The sequence below is a fragment of the Lissotriton vulgaris genome, chromosome 1_2 (genome assembly GCF_964263255.1).
Source record: "Lissotriton vulgaris chromosome 1_2, aLisVul1.2, whole genome shotgun sequence".
Lineage (NCBI taxonomy): Eukaryota > Metazoa > Chordata > Amphibia > Caudata > Salamandridae > Lissotriton > Lissotriton vulgaris.
This window is the reverse complement of record NC_141686.1, coordinates 143300354-143319207: the sequence shown is the minus strand read 5'-3', so window position 1 is coordinate 143319207 and position 18854 is coordinate 143300354. Positions and strand designations below refer to the sequence as shown.

The 18854-nt window shown below is 43.4% G+C and overlaps 1 protein-coding gene across 1 annotated transcript in view; it reads right to left on the bottom strand.

Annotated features, from left to right (window-relative positions):
- The window catches only part of STRA8 (stimulated by retinoic acid 8), a 135502-nt gene extending 118888 nt beyond the window's left edge, over positions 1-16614 (bottom strand). Inside the window, exons 1-2 of the mRNA XM_086953610.1 lie at positions 16417-16614; positions 7976-8051 (exon numbers count right to left, since the gene is read on the bottom strand). Of these exons, the coding sequence (XP_086809736.1) occupies positions 7976-8051; positions 16417-16614 (274 nt within the window). The remainder of the gene's footprint in view (positions 1-7975; positions 8052-16416) is intronic.
- Positions 16615-18854: the final 2240 nt, after the last annotated feature.

The window sequence follows — 18854 nt, the reverse complement described above, 5'->3', positions numbered from 1 at the left end:
CAAGGAAGGCGTCTTCATTGATCTAGATATTGCGCTGGGAGAGGATCACACTGGCTTCCTTGACAGGATGACCTACTTCCAACTGCGAGCAGCGATTCAAGCTTAATATCCCTCGTCCTGACTGCGCCCCCAACTTTCCAAGTTCTGGAAGCAATTTCAACTAATCCCTAGCCCGCAAACTTTTTTCACGTATTTACTCTGGCATGCAGCGTGAATCTCCAGCCTGCGTACCCCCGCCCAGCGCGAATGGGAGGTAAGCTTGGGAACTTCGTTTGAGGAAGGGGTAAGGGCCAACTGCTGCACATAGTCAAGAGGTATGTCACCCAATTATAGATTGCCACTAATCCATTTTAAATTCCTCCACAAACTATATAGGACTCCTGTATGGCTGCATAAAGCGGGATTGAGTGCGGATGCAAGATGCGTACGCTGCGGAATGCCTGAGGTCTCCTTCATGCACCTGGCCTGGTAATGCTTGGATGCAGCTAAATATTGGACCTGCGTTTTTGAAGGGCTAGATGAAATGTTGGAATGCAGGCTGCAGCAATCCCACTCATCGCTTTGCTAGGATATGTCAGAGATCTCCCCGCAGACATTAGGAGACTGGCTGCCATGATGCACTATTGGCCAAGAAGCGGGTGGCTCTCTGCTGGGGCCGTAAGCGTAAAACGCGTAGGGATGACTGGCTTAGGGACACTGCTTTCTGCCATAACCAATTGCCAGAATTCTGGGACTCATTCCGACACAGGCACGCCCTCACACCATCTGGCAACCCCTGCAAAGTTTTCTACAAACTCATTCTGTCGACCATGCAAATGTCCCGGTGCCTGCGGTGTAAACGGCGCTACTATCAGGGGACCGCACTACACGCCAGAGTGCCTCTCTCCCTAATTTAACCAGAGAGACACCCTTTCCTGCCTTTTTTGCCCTTTCCCTCACCCCTCTCGGTCCCCCCATGCTGTTCTATACTTCTGATCCCTTTCTCCACTCCATCTTCTCTTTTTTCTCCATCTTTGCAATCCAGAATCCCCAGGAAAAAACCTCTTGCTGAAATTATGTTGAAGAAAAGACGTTCAATAGGACCACCTCTGCGACAGTAGTCCTCCTGGTAGATGGCAGAGAGTCGCCAATAGTAGAGACACTCCTGGCTCTACCATCAGAAAGATAGCAATTCCCCCACTTCTAAATGAGGCCAAGGAACAGAATGTTCGACAGAACTGTGATTTTTGGTGGATGTTCTATTCTAGCTAATACACTAAGGTAAAAAATAACTAAAAGAGATTATGCAGGTGTCAGTCCTGAGAGCCAGAATCTCTTTCAATGTACTTAGTAAAACTATGAAGTGACCTGCAAGTGGCAGTCCTACAAATGTCTGGGACGAAAACATTTCTCATTGGAATAGCTGTCACTGCAGCTGGTAGAATGAGCCGTAGATCTGCCAGGCAAATGTCGGGTTGCTTTCTGATACATGATGCACCCACTTAGCTACAATCTGTTTAGTTGAAGTCATATTGATGAAAGGTGCTCTATAGTTAACAACTGGTTGTTTGAACACAAAGCGTTTGTCTTATCTTCGGAATATGAATGAATGAATGAATGAAGGAGTACATACTTATATAGCGCACGGCTACCCGGAGGCATCCCAGCGCGTTAGACCAAGGACAGGCAATCACCACTCAACGAAACAGATAGGTCTTCAACCGTTTCCTGAAGGCAAGATGGTTGGGTTCAAGCGGAATGTTTTCTGGGAGTTGATTCCAGAGTTTAGCTGCATGAAATGGGAAGCATAGGCCACCCATATGTGTCTGCCTAACCTTGGGAACTGTCAACAGATTGCGATGGTTGGATCTGAGGACTCGAGGAATCTGATGGTAAATAAGCATAGGGCGTAGGATAGCCGGGCCGTTGTCAGTCAATGACTTGTGGACCATACACATGGCCTTGAACCAAACCCTTTCCTGCACCGGCAGCCAATGAAGAGTTCGCAGAGCAGCCTTTGCCGAACTGTGTCTTGTGACATCCGTAAGCAAAAGGGGCCGCACAGACTGTAGAATTTTAATAGTGCCAAGCGGTGCGCCCAGATAGACCGCATTAGCGTAATCCGGGCGGGATAAAATAAGTGACTGGACAAGGAGGCGTCTGGCCTCATACGGAAGAAGGGCCAGAACCTTCCTTAAAAGTCTGAGCAAACCATAACATGTCGCAGCCACTTTGCGCGCCTGCACTCGGAAGCCCAGGGTAGAATCGAGCCAGACACCCACTGTTTTCTTCTTAACAAATCGAGCCACCCACCACACTGTTTTCTTCTTAACAAATAAGGAATGAGGAAATGCTCTGCCGAGAAAGAATGTTCCAGGAGAATATTTTAAGAGAATTGTTAGATTTTGTTCGAAAACTTAGAATTCTTTGGCAAGAAAAGAAGGGTTAGTTTGTTATTATTAGTATTACAATGAAACACAATACTATGTTCTTAACCAGAAAACCCACTCATCACAATCAGGAAAGACGATGGTGCAGAAGCGCACATCCTGCAAGCAGCTTTGGCAGCATAGTGAACTTTAACAGGAGAAAATTAAGGCCAAATGTAAACAACTAAAACAGTACTATCTCTTCTTATCAGACAAGTTCTTGGGATGGTCCACATCCAAAGACAGAAGAAGCAGAATCTCTTCTGCGGTGAAGATATTGTGGAAGTATGTTTGGACTCATATACTGTAATCACGCAGTCATTAAAAAAAGTTTAGGTGATCATCTTACAAGGATTTAGAAGCCACAAGGTCAAGCTCAGTGATGACTGGCTGGGTGGAGAATTTTGTCTGACACCCTAGAGTGGCGGTCCGGTCTGCATAGAAGCCTGTGTGGATGGATATTTAGGTGGAGCAGGAACATACCACCAAAGGGCTGAACATCCCAGAGCCATAGCAGTTCTTCTCACCATTCGTTGGTCATTGCTCCTTGCGGCAGGTGGATCAGAGGAAATACATACATAAATGGTGCCGACTGATTCATCAAAAAGGCATTACCCATGGAGTGTATTGACAGAGATCTGGATGAGAAATGTTGGCATTTTGTGTCTGTTCTGATAGCAAACAAATCAATGTGTGGATGTCCCTAGACTTCAAAAAATTGGAAAAACGTGTGCCACTTTGCACCCATTTTCGTTTGTTCATTGAGATGTCTGGTCTGTAGACCTGCAACATGAATCTTGTTCAAGGGATTGTCTTTGCCTTGATCGAACTCTGGATTTAGTTTTGTCTGCTTGTTGAGCTAATAAATATTAGCAGGCTGGAGAAGGATGCCTTTGGGGAAGATCGATGGAAAGAAGGATTTCAGAGTGAAGTGGACTGTCCTCGCTTCCAATATATTGATGTGAAACTATAAAGGGGACCACTTCAGCAGAGAGTCCACACATGTAGGCTCACCATCCTTCCACCAATGCAGCTCCCATAATGACTTGTTTGTTGGATGATTTTCAAAAAGGGACACCTTGTAGCACATCCTTCCCTTTTCACTACCATAACAGAGAACAATGGCAGGTGTTCTGGTAAATTCCTTCTTCCCAATCTCCTGTTGTCAGTGAATCCAATTTACGACCTGTCAGTCGTCACTGTGAAAAAGCAGCAGAAGGAAGTGTACCCTAGGATAGGGGAGACTTGCTAACTATTGGAAAATAGATTATGCTTGTGGGTAAGGTCCCTGACAGGTAAGGTAGACAATGAAATGAACTGGAGAGAGCAGTGACCTTTCAGGCACTATAAAAGCCAGCTTTGCTGGATGGGATTAAACTGTTCCATTTTATCTTGTTGAAATTAATCTGAGAAAGGAAGAAAACTAATCTAACATAGAAGCTGACACTCTTGCTAAATCTGACACCCAAATAATAACTAAGCATTGTCCACACTTTTGAAAACCAACAAAAAGGCAAGCCACCTCCTACACAAGTATCTTTCTAACAAATTACCGGGCTCTGTGGGGTCAAGACTGAGTTTTACCAGCAAAGGTTAGACAATGAATACAGAAAGTAAACAATGTAGCTGTAATCAGTCTGCTAAATACAACACTGGTTGCTCACTGTATTGCAAGAAATATATCACATAGAGTTAATATTGCGACCATTATAGTGACTTACTTCTACACTGTAAAGTAAATATTAAATGACTGTTCTTAACTCCACTTATACTCACCTCCCATGATGAGCATTGGAGAGTTAAGAAGAGAAATACTATGCTCACCTTAAAATGAAGTGGTACCTCAATATAGTGATTGTGCTATTAATATAGATAGATATCGTCAACAGCGATTTAGTGACTTATAATAAATGCGTTTTTGGCTGTCAATTTGGATAACCAAACATCTTTTGCACTTAATGTCCTAGAAAGGGTCACTTGACCAACACTGTATTTTTCATTGTGCTCTTGGAAAGTCTACGAAGATAAGCATGGGCAAAGTTTAGAATAATAATTCTATGCTTACCTTTAAATAAAGTGGTAGGCCAACGTAGCGGATGCAATATTTTTATAGGACGATATCGAAGTTGATATAGTAACATACAACCTACACAAAGTTTTTGGGTGTCAACTTGAATAGTGCAACGCCTTCAGGCCTTAGTGACCTTGAAAAGGGCATTTGTTCAACACTGTAGCTTTTATAGTTTCACATAATGCTTTTGGTATTATAAATGCTAGGAGAGAGATGGTGGGGGCAGTATGGCTAGAGATATCAAAGAAAACTCTCAAAGACTACCTTATGGCAAACAAAGTGTTTTAATGTGCATATGGAATTCAGGATTTGATGGAATTAGACTGCACTTACATGTGCTGGGAGGCCTCATAAACATTGGCAGTGTAGGTGGCAATTACATGACCCCTGTACAGTTTGCAGTTCACTGAGCCACCTTAGCCCTTAAAAACAACCTTGTTCAGTTTGAGGATAAATAGTTTCTACAGGTCCAAGGTACTTTCATAGGGGGTACCTTAGCTCCTAGACTGGCTTGTTTACATGTGCACAACTTTGAGAAAAAAAATATATCTACTTGGATACCAACTATACTACCCATGGATTAAACTGTTGTGTAGATACATCGATAACATTCTCATCATTTGAAACATGGACGAGCACCAATCCAATAAGTATTTCTTTAAATTAATCAATACAAAAGATATATATTAAACATTTATCGATAATTACTCTAATAGGAAGATATTGTTCTTTAATTTAGAACTGGAGATTGTGAATAGTAAAATCAGAACTAAAACCTACCACAAGCCCACAGATTATAATACCCCCTATGGTCAATTTCTAAGTCTTCACTGGAGCTGCTGTCATACCAGTTTATATGACCAACAAGCCTCTAATCTATCACAAAATAGTGGAAAATTAATATCCTGAGAAGGTTGTAAAATTAGCCAGGAATCAAGCTAGGAATAATCAAGGGAATGCACTGCTGGAACCAAACATGAAATCACACAGAATACACATGTGTAACTACTTTCAATGCAAATATCCAATGATCTTAAAAAATAATAAATAAAAACTGGCACAGTCTCAACACAGGGAAGTTAAAATACAAGAAATCACTGTTTGGGGACAAAAGAACTGAGAATTATATTTAAGCCCATACAAGAACACGCCTGAGAAGGCAGACCAGATGAATCAAGCACCACAAGTTGGGCCTTCCTTCTATTACAGGGCATTTCAACAACGAAACTCATCGACTGTTATCGCAAGAAACGCTAAACCACAGATGAGACCAACTGGGTAAAATCAGAGGCACTCAATAATGGACCCAAAATAAAATCTAGGCTGTTCGAACAAGAACAATATTGGGTATTCAAGTTAAAAACACACAATAGTGGACTAAACAGTGCGATTCCAAGGCCATTACTTAGGAGGAAGAAATAGCTCCCTATAGGACCAATGTTGGTAGAATGCCTTTACACGTCAATTGTTTCTTTTTTATTTTTATAACACTGTCTTCAAGTGACCACGCACCTCCCCTCCCCTTTTTTAAAACAATGGTAGGATCTCTATGTCAGAACATGGTTGTTGTCTGCTGCAAATCATTTTAATACCTGCAATTGTTCACCCCTAATTCTGTTCTAATGCCTTACATGTACCCACTCAAAGATGGCGCATCTGCATTGATACTGAAGGTGGGATTATAATGTGATGTACAAATGCAAGTACATATGCGGTTTATCTAAGCAACAGTGGGACTTTAATAGATCCTGAGCATAACACTTTTTTTTTTTAAGTATTGATACTAAGAAGAACAAAAAAACAGTTTTTAACTGTAAAAAAAGGACTCATGCCATCAGAAAACCACTGGACCATCCAATACAAGACGACGCATCCATACCAGTGCACATACCCCAGCTTATGACAGTATCACGTAACCATGTATACACATCACATGCTGTCAAACACGTCCTCTACAGATTCGACTTTGCTAAGTTGATAACTGTGCAAAACCACTCTCGCTAAGATTCAAGGTGTTTTGGACTTGACTCTTGAGCTTCCAGACAGTGTACCACCTGTGGAAGCAGGTACTCTGTGACTATGCACAAATAAGGTGTCTACTGATAGGTAGCATGATGCTGATATCTCGCTCTACTATTTCCAGTAGTTTTCACTGTGGGCCATACTGGTCCCCACAAGTCATCGGGCCGACCCTCTATTGGGTCGTACAAGCCGCTATTTCATACACTGGGAGCAGGTCTATGTGAAGCATGTTGTTGTACAGCATGCATGGGCACTGAGCATGCAACAGGTTTGCTAGGCTCACTATCACGTTTCATGATGTACTTTTTTTTATTGTCTGTCATTTTAGGTCCAGTGAAACTATCAAGGAATAGGTAAGTTCCAATGCGGACTTTATTCACAGCCTTTTAGCGTGCGCACTGACGTGTGTTAGGGTCCTGTGCTTAAATTTACTGAACTACTCCAGACCCAGCATTGTTTAAATTAGGGCAAGTTCTTGGTCCTGATATATGTTGCAAACCCTACAAAGACAGTTTAAGCAAAAAACATGTCAAAAACGTCCCTGACACTCTTTGGATAATTATGTCCTACGAGTGTTTTTTTTTTTTTTTTATCCGGTTATGGATTCCACCACCAGCTAATAAATAATAAGAACATTGGTCATACATAGATATTTTCAGTTCACTTGGCCCAAACTTTTACAGCTCATTACCTTTGAAAAACGACTCTCTTCCAGAAGTACGTCCATTGAGTCGATCCGTGAACGCATGATAAAGAAATCCAAAAAGTGCTCTGCAAAGAGCCCGTTGGGTATTGCACCCACAGCTCTCAGCTGGAGGATGGAGCATGTCACCTTGGTGGGTGAGGATAAGTGCATCCTGAGAAAGGATCATCCTTGTAACTGAAAACAGCCTACTTTTTGCAGCTTCTGACAATTCAATTGATTTTGAACTTCATACCTTTTTGTAGGGCGATTAACCATGGCTTGTAATTGTGTGCTCAGCAAAAAAAGCCAAGTAGTTCAGTCTATTTAGTAGTTTGGACGAGCCAAAATGTATTATTTTAACACAAATCAGTTCAAGGGGCCCGATTCACAGAATGAACTTAAGACTCAATCCTAAACTTACTCCTATTTTGGTATTCACAGAATGCACTTACTACTTTTGGCATTCACAGAAGTTAGGATTTTGTCTTAAGTTTGTCTTTAGACAATCTTAAAACAGACTTTAGACAGACTTAAGACAAAATCCTAACTTCTGTGAATACCAAAAGTAGTAAGTGCATTCTGTGAATACCAAAATAGTAGTAAGTTTAGGATTGAGTCTTAAATTCATTCTGTGTGAATCGGGCCCATTGTTATTAGTTCAGAATGAGCATAATTTTTTGTAAGTAACGTGTACAACTGACCGATTACTTCTAGTGCTAGCAGAGTTTGTCAGATAAAAAATAAATATACAATTGGAATCAAAAGAATCCTTAGAAAATATTCACTCACCTTTCATCTTTAAAAGAGTGTCCAGGGTGTGCTCAAGCTCCTGAATATAATTCTTAGCTCTGCGCAGAACCTGCCCCTTCACAAAACAAGGCCATTAACATTCATAGTCAACCAAAGGAAAACATCACATTCCTGCTGTTAGCACAAAATGAGCTGGATATACAGAGGCTTCTCTACACCTCGCTTAGCTAGCCTGATTTACCTTCCTTCACAGCTGCTGTGTTATTTCCATGCGCCTCTCATCAGGAACAACTATCTAGCAATGCAGTGACTTTGTGAACTAGATTCAAAAACAGAAGACGGCCACTGGGAAAGAGAAGGAGTCTAAGAACTACATGCAAGGTCTGCAACTATAAAAGTGAAACAATATTACACATATTGTGTGCCTCTGCTGCCCTTGCTGAGGAATGTAAAAGACTTATTTACACCTAGCTGAACACTATGAATTTCAAGCCCTCGGTTGCTGCTCTAATAGATCTACTATACTAATAAATAGAAGATCCGTAAAGTTTATGGAATTTCCTGAAAAGATATTGGGAGCTGTGGAAAAATCAGATTAGCTTAGTAACAAGTGGCTAAAGCAATTTTAATTCTAGGTCCGGCCCGGAGGCGAGTATTAGGCGGCTCTCTCTTCACTTTTTATCAACCAGCTTCCATTAACACTATTATGAAGGCAGGAACAACAATAAACAAGCATTTGCAATGCAATAGGTCTCGCATTTCCACTGCCAATAGCTTAAACTCGTGTAAATGCTAGAGCTATAGCATTGCAAATGGTCAAATTCAAAACTGAGCACGGCGCCGCTTCAGGACACCACACCCAGTTTCTTTTTTTCTTTTTTTTTACTTTAACACTGAGCACGGTGTCCTTGAAGCGGGCGCCACGCTCCGTTTTAAAGTAAAAAATTAAAACAAAAAGCAAACGGAGCACGGTGTCCCTGAAGCGGGCACCGCACTCATTATGAAAGTTACACACAAAAAAAATGTAAACAGAGCGTGATGTCCCAGAGGTGGGCGCCGCGCTCAACATGATTGTTAAATATAAATAAATAAAGTGAGCCAGTGTCCCTAAAGCGGTCTCCGCGCTCATTAAAGGAAAAAGTATACAATTTAGAGCACACAGCGCTGCAGCCGCCATTGTTCCCATCAGTGTCCATTATCAAAATAGTGGTCACTCACCATGTAACAAACCAAGTACAAGGTCCAGTCCTCATGGTCATTAACAAATGGAGACATGGCGGTACCAAGACGGGCCTAACAAGCCTCATAATGAATCAAAAGCCAGCCCCGACGGGCCACAGGGCACAGTTATCCCGCGCCATGTCCTCTCCTTTATAGTGCTCCAGCAGAAACTCAGGCTGGATCAACTTACTCTAGAAGAGCGTACTCTCCGGCAATGCAGGCTACGTAGTCAGAAACTAGTGGGAACCCTCAGCCCGTACGCGCCGGAGATCCCTTTGGGCATGTGTACCGCCATCCCTCACGGTGGGGACTGGTCGGCACTAGCGGGCTGAGAAGAGTGTGGAGTCCACGTGATAGGAGACTTATATAGAGATGGTGCCTTGTTGTCATTCCCAGAGCTGCAGAGTGCCTTCGTTCAGGCATACTAAATTCGAATGTCTACCATGTTCTCTGAGTCAGTTAGGACAGGCTGGGTCAGTCCAATGGTGAATAGAGAGATCTGCACCTAGATGGGAGGGAGGCGTTGCACCTGGGACCTGAATAGGGCTGGGCCTTCCCTCTACAATGCTGGCCCTCACCTCCTGTGGTGTGTCTGATGTCTCTGCCCTACACTGTAAAAGGAGAGAAGGAATCCTGTCAACAAAGTGCTCCAGAGCTGTGCCTTCCCTCCTCTGTGCTGACTCCACCTTCTGTAGGGCGGCTGATGTCTCTGCCCTGCACTGTGAAAGGAAGGAAGGAGTCAGGAACTGGTTTGGACTAGGCAGAGGCCTCAGAGTAGAGAAGTGTGGCTCAATGGTTACAGCGGCAGACCCTGATGCAGTAGTCTGGCCGGGACCAGGGTTCAATTCCCGCCTCGGCGGGTCTCGGGCTCAATTTCCTCTGACCTGATAATTCTCGCCTCGGTGCCTATTCTAATCATGAGCCCCACTCTGCACCTCTGGGCAATAGCTTGCTTAATCTCTACAACGGCCCCAACAACGCTCAGGATGCCTGACTTCACCCTGGGGGTAACCCAGGAGTGGGCTCCTCACAGGGAAAGGCCAGGAAGGGTTCCTCGCGGTATTTGTACAAGCGCCGAGATGCCTCCGGGTAGTGGTGCTCTATATAAGTGCGTAATTATCCTAATTATCCTTATCCTTTGGAGAACAAAGGATTTTGGGATATAAATATTGGGACCCAGTCCCAAGAACTTTAGATCACTTCTGGAAACAAGGAACCTTTTGCCAAGGAGAAGACCCAAGGAAGCTGCAGGAGTTGGACTGCCCCTCTGCCAGTGAGCTGTTTGCTGGGTTGGCCTGCAGTGGTTTCTTTATTGCCAAGGGAAAGGAGAAGGAACTTTTTAAGGACTTTCATCATCTACAGAATATTCTCCAAAGGCTTGAACTTGTGCTTGCCTCCTGCTAAAGTCTCAGGGATAAAAGACTTCACTACCAGCTCCCCTTGCAAATTTCCTTGCTTGGAATTCTATATACAGACATTTGCGTGTCGCTGGGAGCTAGAAGCGCGACGCATCGAAAGGAAGCGTGTCGCCGGCGCAGCTGAGATCGTTGCATCGCTGGGGAAGCGTTCCTTTGCCACATCTCCCTGGGAGAGTGTCTTCGTCAAAGCTGCCTGCTGTCGCATCACCAGAGAAGGGTGACGCCATTGAGAGAGTCGCCATCGCATCACCAGAGAAGCGTGTCGCAGGGCCTGTCGCGGCTCCAAAGTACAGAGTTGTCGCAAGGCTGCCAGGGCGCCTACGCATCATCATCGCAGAGTCATCGCATCAAGGGCACCATCTTCACGCATCACACCAGGATCATCGCATTGCTTCGAGGCGCCATCTTGCGCATCGCAACCGGACCGCAAGCCGAGAATCTACGCACCAGTAAGGATCACGACGCACCCCCTACTCCGCGCAAGCATTGAGGAACGACGCATCATTTCCCCCGGATCACGGAACCGACGCATCTCCCCTTTTGCAAGCCTTTTGTTCACTTTGCGTTATGCATCCAGGTACTTTGTTGAGAACGGTTTCGCATTTATCATCAACTTGAACTAAGCAACTTTTATCATCTTTAAGTCAATCTTAAATACAGTATTGTGGATTTTAGTCGTTTGTGGTCTTGTGTTGAGTCTATATAAAGAATACTTATTTTTATTAAACCTGTGTTGTGTCCATCTGTAGTGTTTTCACTGTATTACTGTGTATTCACAAATGCTTAACACACTGGCTCGGAGATAAGCCTGTCTGCTTGTGCCAAGCTACCAAGGGGGTGAGTAGGGGTTATTTAGGAGTGTAATCCCCTTTTCCTGACTTAGAAGTAAGGGTCCCTATTTGGACAAAGGTGAATACCATTGCCAACTAGAGACCCCCAGATCTAACACTCTTCAAGGCCACCTGCAGCTTCCTCTGGGAGATCTGAGTTGTGCAGGTTCCACCTGGTCAGGGTTAGATTTAAGGTCAAAAGGGGTCCCCCTCTGGCCTATCCTCATGACCTCTCCCACCCACTCTATCCTGTTCATATGACCCTGAGGCTTTCCTGAGATCATCCAACCGTAACACCTCTAAGAAGCGTTGAGTAGTGGCTCCCTTCCCTTTCTTCACCTTTCTACATGCAGACAGTGCTTTCAGTTCTTGGAACAAAGGTTCACTGTATCTAGCAGTCAGAGATCCACTGGCATCTCCTTTGGGAGACATACTAAGTGTGGTGTGGTGTTGCAACTACCTATGTACAAAAAATGATTGTGGGTCTAATAAGAGCTAATGGGTGGTGCCTGACTAACAAAGAAGGACATGAAAGAAAGAATTCAATCATACAGCAAAGGATATCTCCACATTTGTAAAGATACCCACCAGTTTTCGATCGGTTCCGCATGGTTCATCATTTGGGACTCCTTACACCAAGGAGATTGTTCCTGCCACAACTAGATGTTCAAAGTAGTGGTAGCCCTAGTATGTAATAAGGTGTATGGCTGATAACCGTGAAAACTGACTTGAAAGCAGTAAAAAAAGATAATGTGATAATAATGAAGGGATATAAAATTGGAGAAAATAGGAGAGATAAAACTTTATTAGGTATCCCCTATGTTTCCAATGCTAAAAAAGTGCTAGAAAATAGTAGAGACACAAATATCTACTATTGTTAATGTAGTATGGTCGACATGTTTCTGCAGAATATGGACCCTCCCAGGTGCCCCACTGCATTCCTCAGGACCGAGTCTAGCTACTGCTTATGTACCCCAGTGTAAGAAGAAAATAAGGGGGTGTATCAAATTAATAGTTAAAAGAATGAAATAGTTTTACATTATGTTCCTGCAAGTGAACCAGGTGTCCCTTGACAGGTATGGATCCTCCTTGCTGAAATGCAAACGGAAAAACACATAACACACATAGACAGGCACAATCACCACATTAAATATCAATTATTAATGCTCAAACATATAATAATGTTTTAGAGCAAACACCGGGTATGTCAAGTACGTATCCCAGGTGGAGCGAGGTGGAGTGCTATTTTCTAGCACTTTTTTAGCATTGGAAATATAGGGGATACCTAATAAAGTTTTATCTCTCCTATTTTCTCCAATTTTATATCCCTTCACTATTATCACATTATCTTCTTGCACTGCTTTCAAGTCAGTTTTCACGGTTATCAGCCATACACCTTATTACATACTAGGGCTACCACTACTTTGGACATCTAGTTGTGGCAGGAACAATCTCCTTGGTGTAAGGAGTCCCAAATGATGAACAGGGCGGAACCGATCGAAAACTGATGGGTATCTTTACAAATGTGGAGATATCCTTTGCTGTATGATTGAATTATTTCTTTCATGTCCTTCTTTGTTAGTCAGGCACCACCCATTAGCTCTTATTAGACCCACAATCATTTTTGTACATTTACAGTTTGAATGGGGAGCATGATTGTAGGCGGTCTTTAAACTTTCCCTTGGACCCTCTTTTTGAAATGTTTGAGATATGTTGCAACTACCTAACCTAGTGGGCACTAAACACTCTTAGGTTGGAGAAAGGGTGTGCTAGACCCTTGACTAACCCAACCCCAAGTTCAGTAGAACTTAGTTATTCTAAGCTTATATTATATGTGCCTAGCAGTATTGATAAAGCGATACCAAAGGGGATGATGGCAGAGCGTTTGAGCAAATCAAACACTCACCCTCAGTCAACTGATCTGGGTTTAATCCATCATCATGAAAGCTCGATACCGGTCCTAGGATGCTTGTTTCTAGTCCAGGGGGGACCTGGCTTGGCAGTTTGTGCTGGAATGTTCCCATGGGGCGCAGGGTCAAGACTGATTTGCATATGGCTGGGTTCAAACTGGAATGGCATGATGAGCAAAAAAACGATGGATTTAGGCCCAAATCTCTGTACTGGGGTGAATGTATGACATTGTTCTGCATTCTTGTAGCAGTAGTGATAGTTTTTCAATTAATCAACACAAAGATGTATCTGGTGAATCGATACAAGATTGAATCCCAACTGCTGCACACCAATGTGAGAGGCTGGCATGGTATACGATGTACACTTATGTAAATGGACACCTTGCACTCGTCCAGACAACTCTTATGGTGATTTAAGAGGTCTTAGACAACCTTAGAAAGCTCTATAAGTGTAGCTATGGAGAGCAACCTTCAAGCTTAGTCCAGAAGGAGTGCAAATCAGCTTGTTTTACCAGAATGCAATCTTAATGTAGAGATTAAGTGAGAAAGAACCACACCAACTATTTATAAAAATATGTATTTATTATATAATACTCACTAGAATGTTCAAGTATCGCCAACACAGAGTTAAACACAATGAAATCAATACCTCTGTTAGAAATGCAGTAAATAGCTCATTGTATTTGATATTTGATATTTGTGGGTATTTGTAAAGCGCAAACTTTCGCTCCGGAAGGAGCATCTTGGCGCTGAGCATGCGTGTGGGAGATAGGTGGTGAAAGATCTAAATAGCTGCCAATACATAGGTATCTGATTGCTGATATGCCCATGTCTTCAGTTGTTTCCTGAAGAGACTCTCAGTCTCGATCAGTCTGAGATTTACGGGCAAGTTGTTCCAAGCCCTTGCTGCCAGGACTGTGAAGGTTTTTCCTCCCCTGGTTTTGTACTTGAACCTCGGGATCTTCGTGAGGTTGGCCCCTGAGGATCTCAGACATCGTACGGGGTTGTAATGAGTGAAGCGATTGACAAGGTAATGAGGACCTGTATTTTTCAGGGATTTGAACACTGTAAGTAAAAGTTTAAAAAGAATTCTGTTATGAAGTGGCAACCAGTGGAGGGAGTTCAATGCTGCTGAGGCCGAAGATTTTCTGGGGAGTTTCAACACTAATCTTGCAGCCGCGTGCTGTATACTTTGCAACTTCTTAAGGGTGGACTTTTTCACTCCTGACATTAATCCATTGCAGTAATCGAGTCGGGAGAGTATTAGTGCTACCACGACCGATTTCCTAGCGGTGATGGGGAGGAAGTCAAAGAATTTCTTTAGAGATTTAATTAGTCCAAAGCAGCAACCAGCCGTAATTCCGACGTGATCGTCAAAGGAAAGGGATGCATCAAATTGCACGCCCAGGTTGCGCGCAGAAGACACCGCACTAGGCGGGGCCTCTGAGTCTTTGAGCCACCAATCTTTCGGGCAGAAGGATAAATTTTTACCCAATGGTATGATTTCGGTTTACCCGCTGTTGCATCTCGAGTGGTTTTTATTCAGCCACTGGAATACCTCGGTGAGACAATTCCGAAATCGCAGCTCTGTATCCATGCAGTTTTTGTCAATGGAGACGACAAGTTGGGTATCGTCAGCATATGACGTGACAAGGATCCCATGGGACTCTATCACAGCGATTGTACACAGTGGACTCCAAAGGGGTAAAAACCCATACATTAAGATAGTGGTATAAGACCCACGACTCGAGTCAGGACGATGTCAAGAGGACATAGAATCGCTGGAGACCCACAGTAAGTAGATAGGGACCCCACGAAGAGCGCGTGCAGTGTGAGTAGACAACTGTGTGCTCCGTACAACTCTATGTGCAAGTCACGGTTCGATTTTTAAAGATTAGGTACCCTACCAATGGACCCTGAAGAAACCCCTTGGGAGTTAGACGGTTGGAGAGCCACCCCAGTCATGGCTATACTAGTGCCCACGTTACCTACATCAGGGATGCCGGGTGCATTGGGGTGAAGTGGTATCGGAAGCCGCAGTCGAACCCAATGGAGGACTTCAAGAAAGTGCCGCTGCTGGAAGAGGTGAAAGTGTCAGTGGGAATCCAAACCTGGATTCTTGAAGAGGAGTACCTGAAAGTAGAGGGGACAGAGTCTATGTCACTTGGGAGTGACCAGGAGCCCTGGACGACGAATTCCAACCGATGTCGGCTGCTTCAGGAAAGATGACGATGACGTTGACTCTGCAGCTGCAAGGACCAGGCGGCGCTGAGGATGACCGGGACCATATTCAACAAAGCCATGCGCCTGTGTGATTGTGGGCGCATGGCTTTGATGAATGTGTGACTACAAGCCACCACACCCCTCTGGGACCCATGGAGTGAGGTCATTATACGCTTCACAAATATATGATTTACAGAAATCCTGAAGACGTTACAAAATAATTTGCAATAACGTTGCAATAATTGTAAATATCAGTCACTCTTCAGTAAAGAGTGTCTGGATAAGCGACTGCTGGGTAATGCTGTAATTCCCCTCCCTAAATGTAACAGCATCCTCTGCAATGTAAGGTCACTGTCCAAACATCATACAGAGGTCTGGGACCTGATTAATTCCGCCAAACTAGACCTCTGTATTTGCACTGAGACATGGCTAAAACCGCATCTGGTCCCAGCTATTACGCTTGGGATACCATTGGGGTATAAAATAATCAGGCTAGATCGACCTCTGTAGACCGGTGGGGGGGTGGCCATTGTATATAAGGATACTTTTATGATTACCATCTTAGACCAAAGCTGTACCACCGATATTGAAATATTGGTTTTTAGAATAAGCAACTCTAGTGAGTCCAGTTGGAAAGGGGCTTTGGTCTACAGCCCTCCTGGCCCCTGTACAACCGCTTCCACGATCTTAATGGAGACCTTGGCACCGCATATTGGTGCTGGGACTAATTTTTTGCTTCTTGGAGATTTTAATATCCATAGTGAACTTATAGAAAATGTAGAGGCCCAAACCTTGCTAACAGATTTGGCCACTTTAGGTCTGAAGCAATGTTGGGTTATAAATATTTTATGAACATGATTTAGCATGTTTTCACATACCTTTGTCACCAGGCTATAAGGATCCATCTCAGGGTAGACAGTGTCACGCAGCTGCCCGATAAGGCCTGCAAGAGTTGCCCGTTGTCTTGCCTGAGACAAACGACGCCTTGTCACGCTGGGTTCCTGCATGTGTGGGTTGAAGTCTACATCCAACCTGGAGAAAGAGCTACTGCTGCCATTATCCCTGTATGCTGACATACCGCACTGAAAAAAATCAAAAAGGAGAAAGGAAAAGCATAAATAAACACAAATAAATCAAATCCATCTACCCTCCATCCATGCCACACAAAGCTTTTACATATTTCTTCTCTTCTTTCCTAGCCTTAGCCTCTGGATTAGTTTAGCTCCAAATAATAGACAGGGGCACTTCATTTACCTTTGTTATTTTTCCTTTGAGGAGATCTTTTTTTTAATTGAGCCTGAATATGGTGAGGTACCAACGTTATGCACAGAACTACAGAATATTCATGATATCCCCCTAAACACTTTCCATGTGACTTTAAATAAAGTAACACTGGACTCCATAGTCAAAAGTGTATTGATGCAAAGGGTCCCCTATGCAGTGGAACGGCTGAGGACATACTGAAAGACTGCGCTCAGTGCCTAGGTGAAGTGTTATTTTGCAACCCTCAGACCACTGAGTGAGCACAAATGTTATGCTTTTTTGGAGTTAGTGACAATCTGGTACCCAAGCTGCTGGTCAGTGTTTTCCTGCACATGGAGCCGTACTGAGCATTTTTATTTCAAATCAGCTATGCCAGTGGGGTAAAGGTTTTGGACCGCACCCTAGGGCTGAACTATATTTCTCCTCAAATCACTGATTGATTTTGTGTTGTCAGGGTACTGATGGTATTCATTTCCAAAATCATTTAAAAGTTCACTGCGGCTCTACATGAAAAGATTAAAACGCAGGAGGGGGGCAGATCCCTGTGAAACCAAGTGTCTCATGGCGAAGGAAGGAACACAGTGGTTGCCCATATGATGTTCCATTTGTTGGGTACAACAATAAGAGGAGAGCTGTTTCAGCACAGAGTCCTCTATCCTATGCAATTTTTGCAGAGTATCTAAGAGTATGCTGTATTCAATTATTTCTATTGCTGCGGAGTAGTGTAGAAGAATGAAGAGACAAGACTCACCTCTGTCCAAAATCATCGACTACCGAAGAGTAGTTTATGAACAGTGGCCTGACCTAAAACCATTAGGTCATTCTCCGAGATATGTTTTTTTCTCTTGTTCTGCCACACATCTCTCTAATATTTTGGCCAAGAACTTTAGGCTGATGACGCCCTGCAGTAATTAGTATCTGCTTGCCCACTCCCACGTTTTAATTAGATCATTACATTATTGTTTGTAGAGTCTAAATGTATGCTCTACTCAAGGGAAGCATTAATAACGTTGAGCCATAATTCACTGACCCTAGGGTTGGGATTTTTTGCAGGGACTCGGTCAGCTTACTAAAAATGAGGCTCTGTGCGTAGAGTTTGTTAATGGTTTAAGCACTGGCCACCTGGTACTTGAATTTCACGTGATTTTAAGAATCAGTGCCCTAACTTGTTTTGACTCAATGTTATGTCTGAGAACTTGTGTGAACAATTGTGGATTTTTTTATTTTGCAGCCAACAGTAAAACGAATGCTAGTGTGTCTGTCCCCTCCAACATGTAATATCTCCTATCAATGAGTCCTAATACATAGGGTTTCATGTGGTGCACCACTTTGGCCCAGGCATAATGGTTGCAATTCAAATGATGTACTGAATCTGATTGGACACTGGTAATTAAGCATCATGAATTGAAAAAAAAACTTCGAACCTTGACTATATTGACAAACTTCCACCAAACACCCCGGTTTCATCTGGAGAAAATGTGACTCACTTGCATAGCTCATCCACTGTGAAATAGTGAAATTAGTAGCACGTATTTATGCCCCACTATTTCACCAACTACCACTGTTAATGGTTGTCCTTTCTATCAACCTTCCATCTTCTCGTTTTGAAAATTCAGTTGCTATGACTGCCCAATGTCCTGAATTGGGGAACACTTCTCCACCAGTTTACGTATAAATGATAATCCAAACAGGAATATTAAGAAACATTCATAGAACATATTCTCACAAACATCCACGAGTCTACTAAACCTACTACCACACACAAAGCACTTGGAGCAATTAAACCTCACTTGGTAGACTTCACCAGCTGTCACTGTTCACTGCTGCCTTTTATGACATCTGTTTTGAAAGTTCAGTAGCTACAACTGACCAAGGTCCCCACTGAGAAGCAATTTGCTCCGGACACAAAACCCTGCCCTGTCATTGGTGGTGGCCATGGTTTTTAGAAGTGTGGCTAGTGCACAGGCGGTCCTTTGTATGGCCTTGAATATGCACGTGCTGTGACCTACTAGTGCACATAATGGCATCGATGGGATTCACTATGTGAACAGTA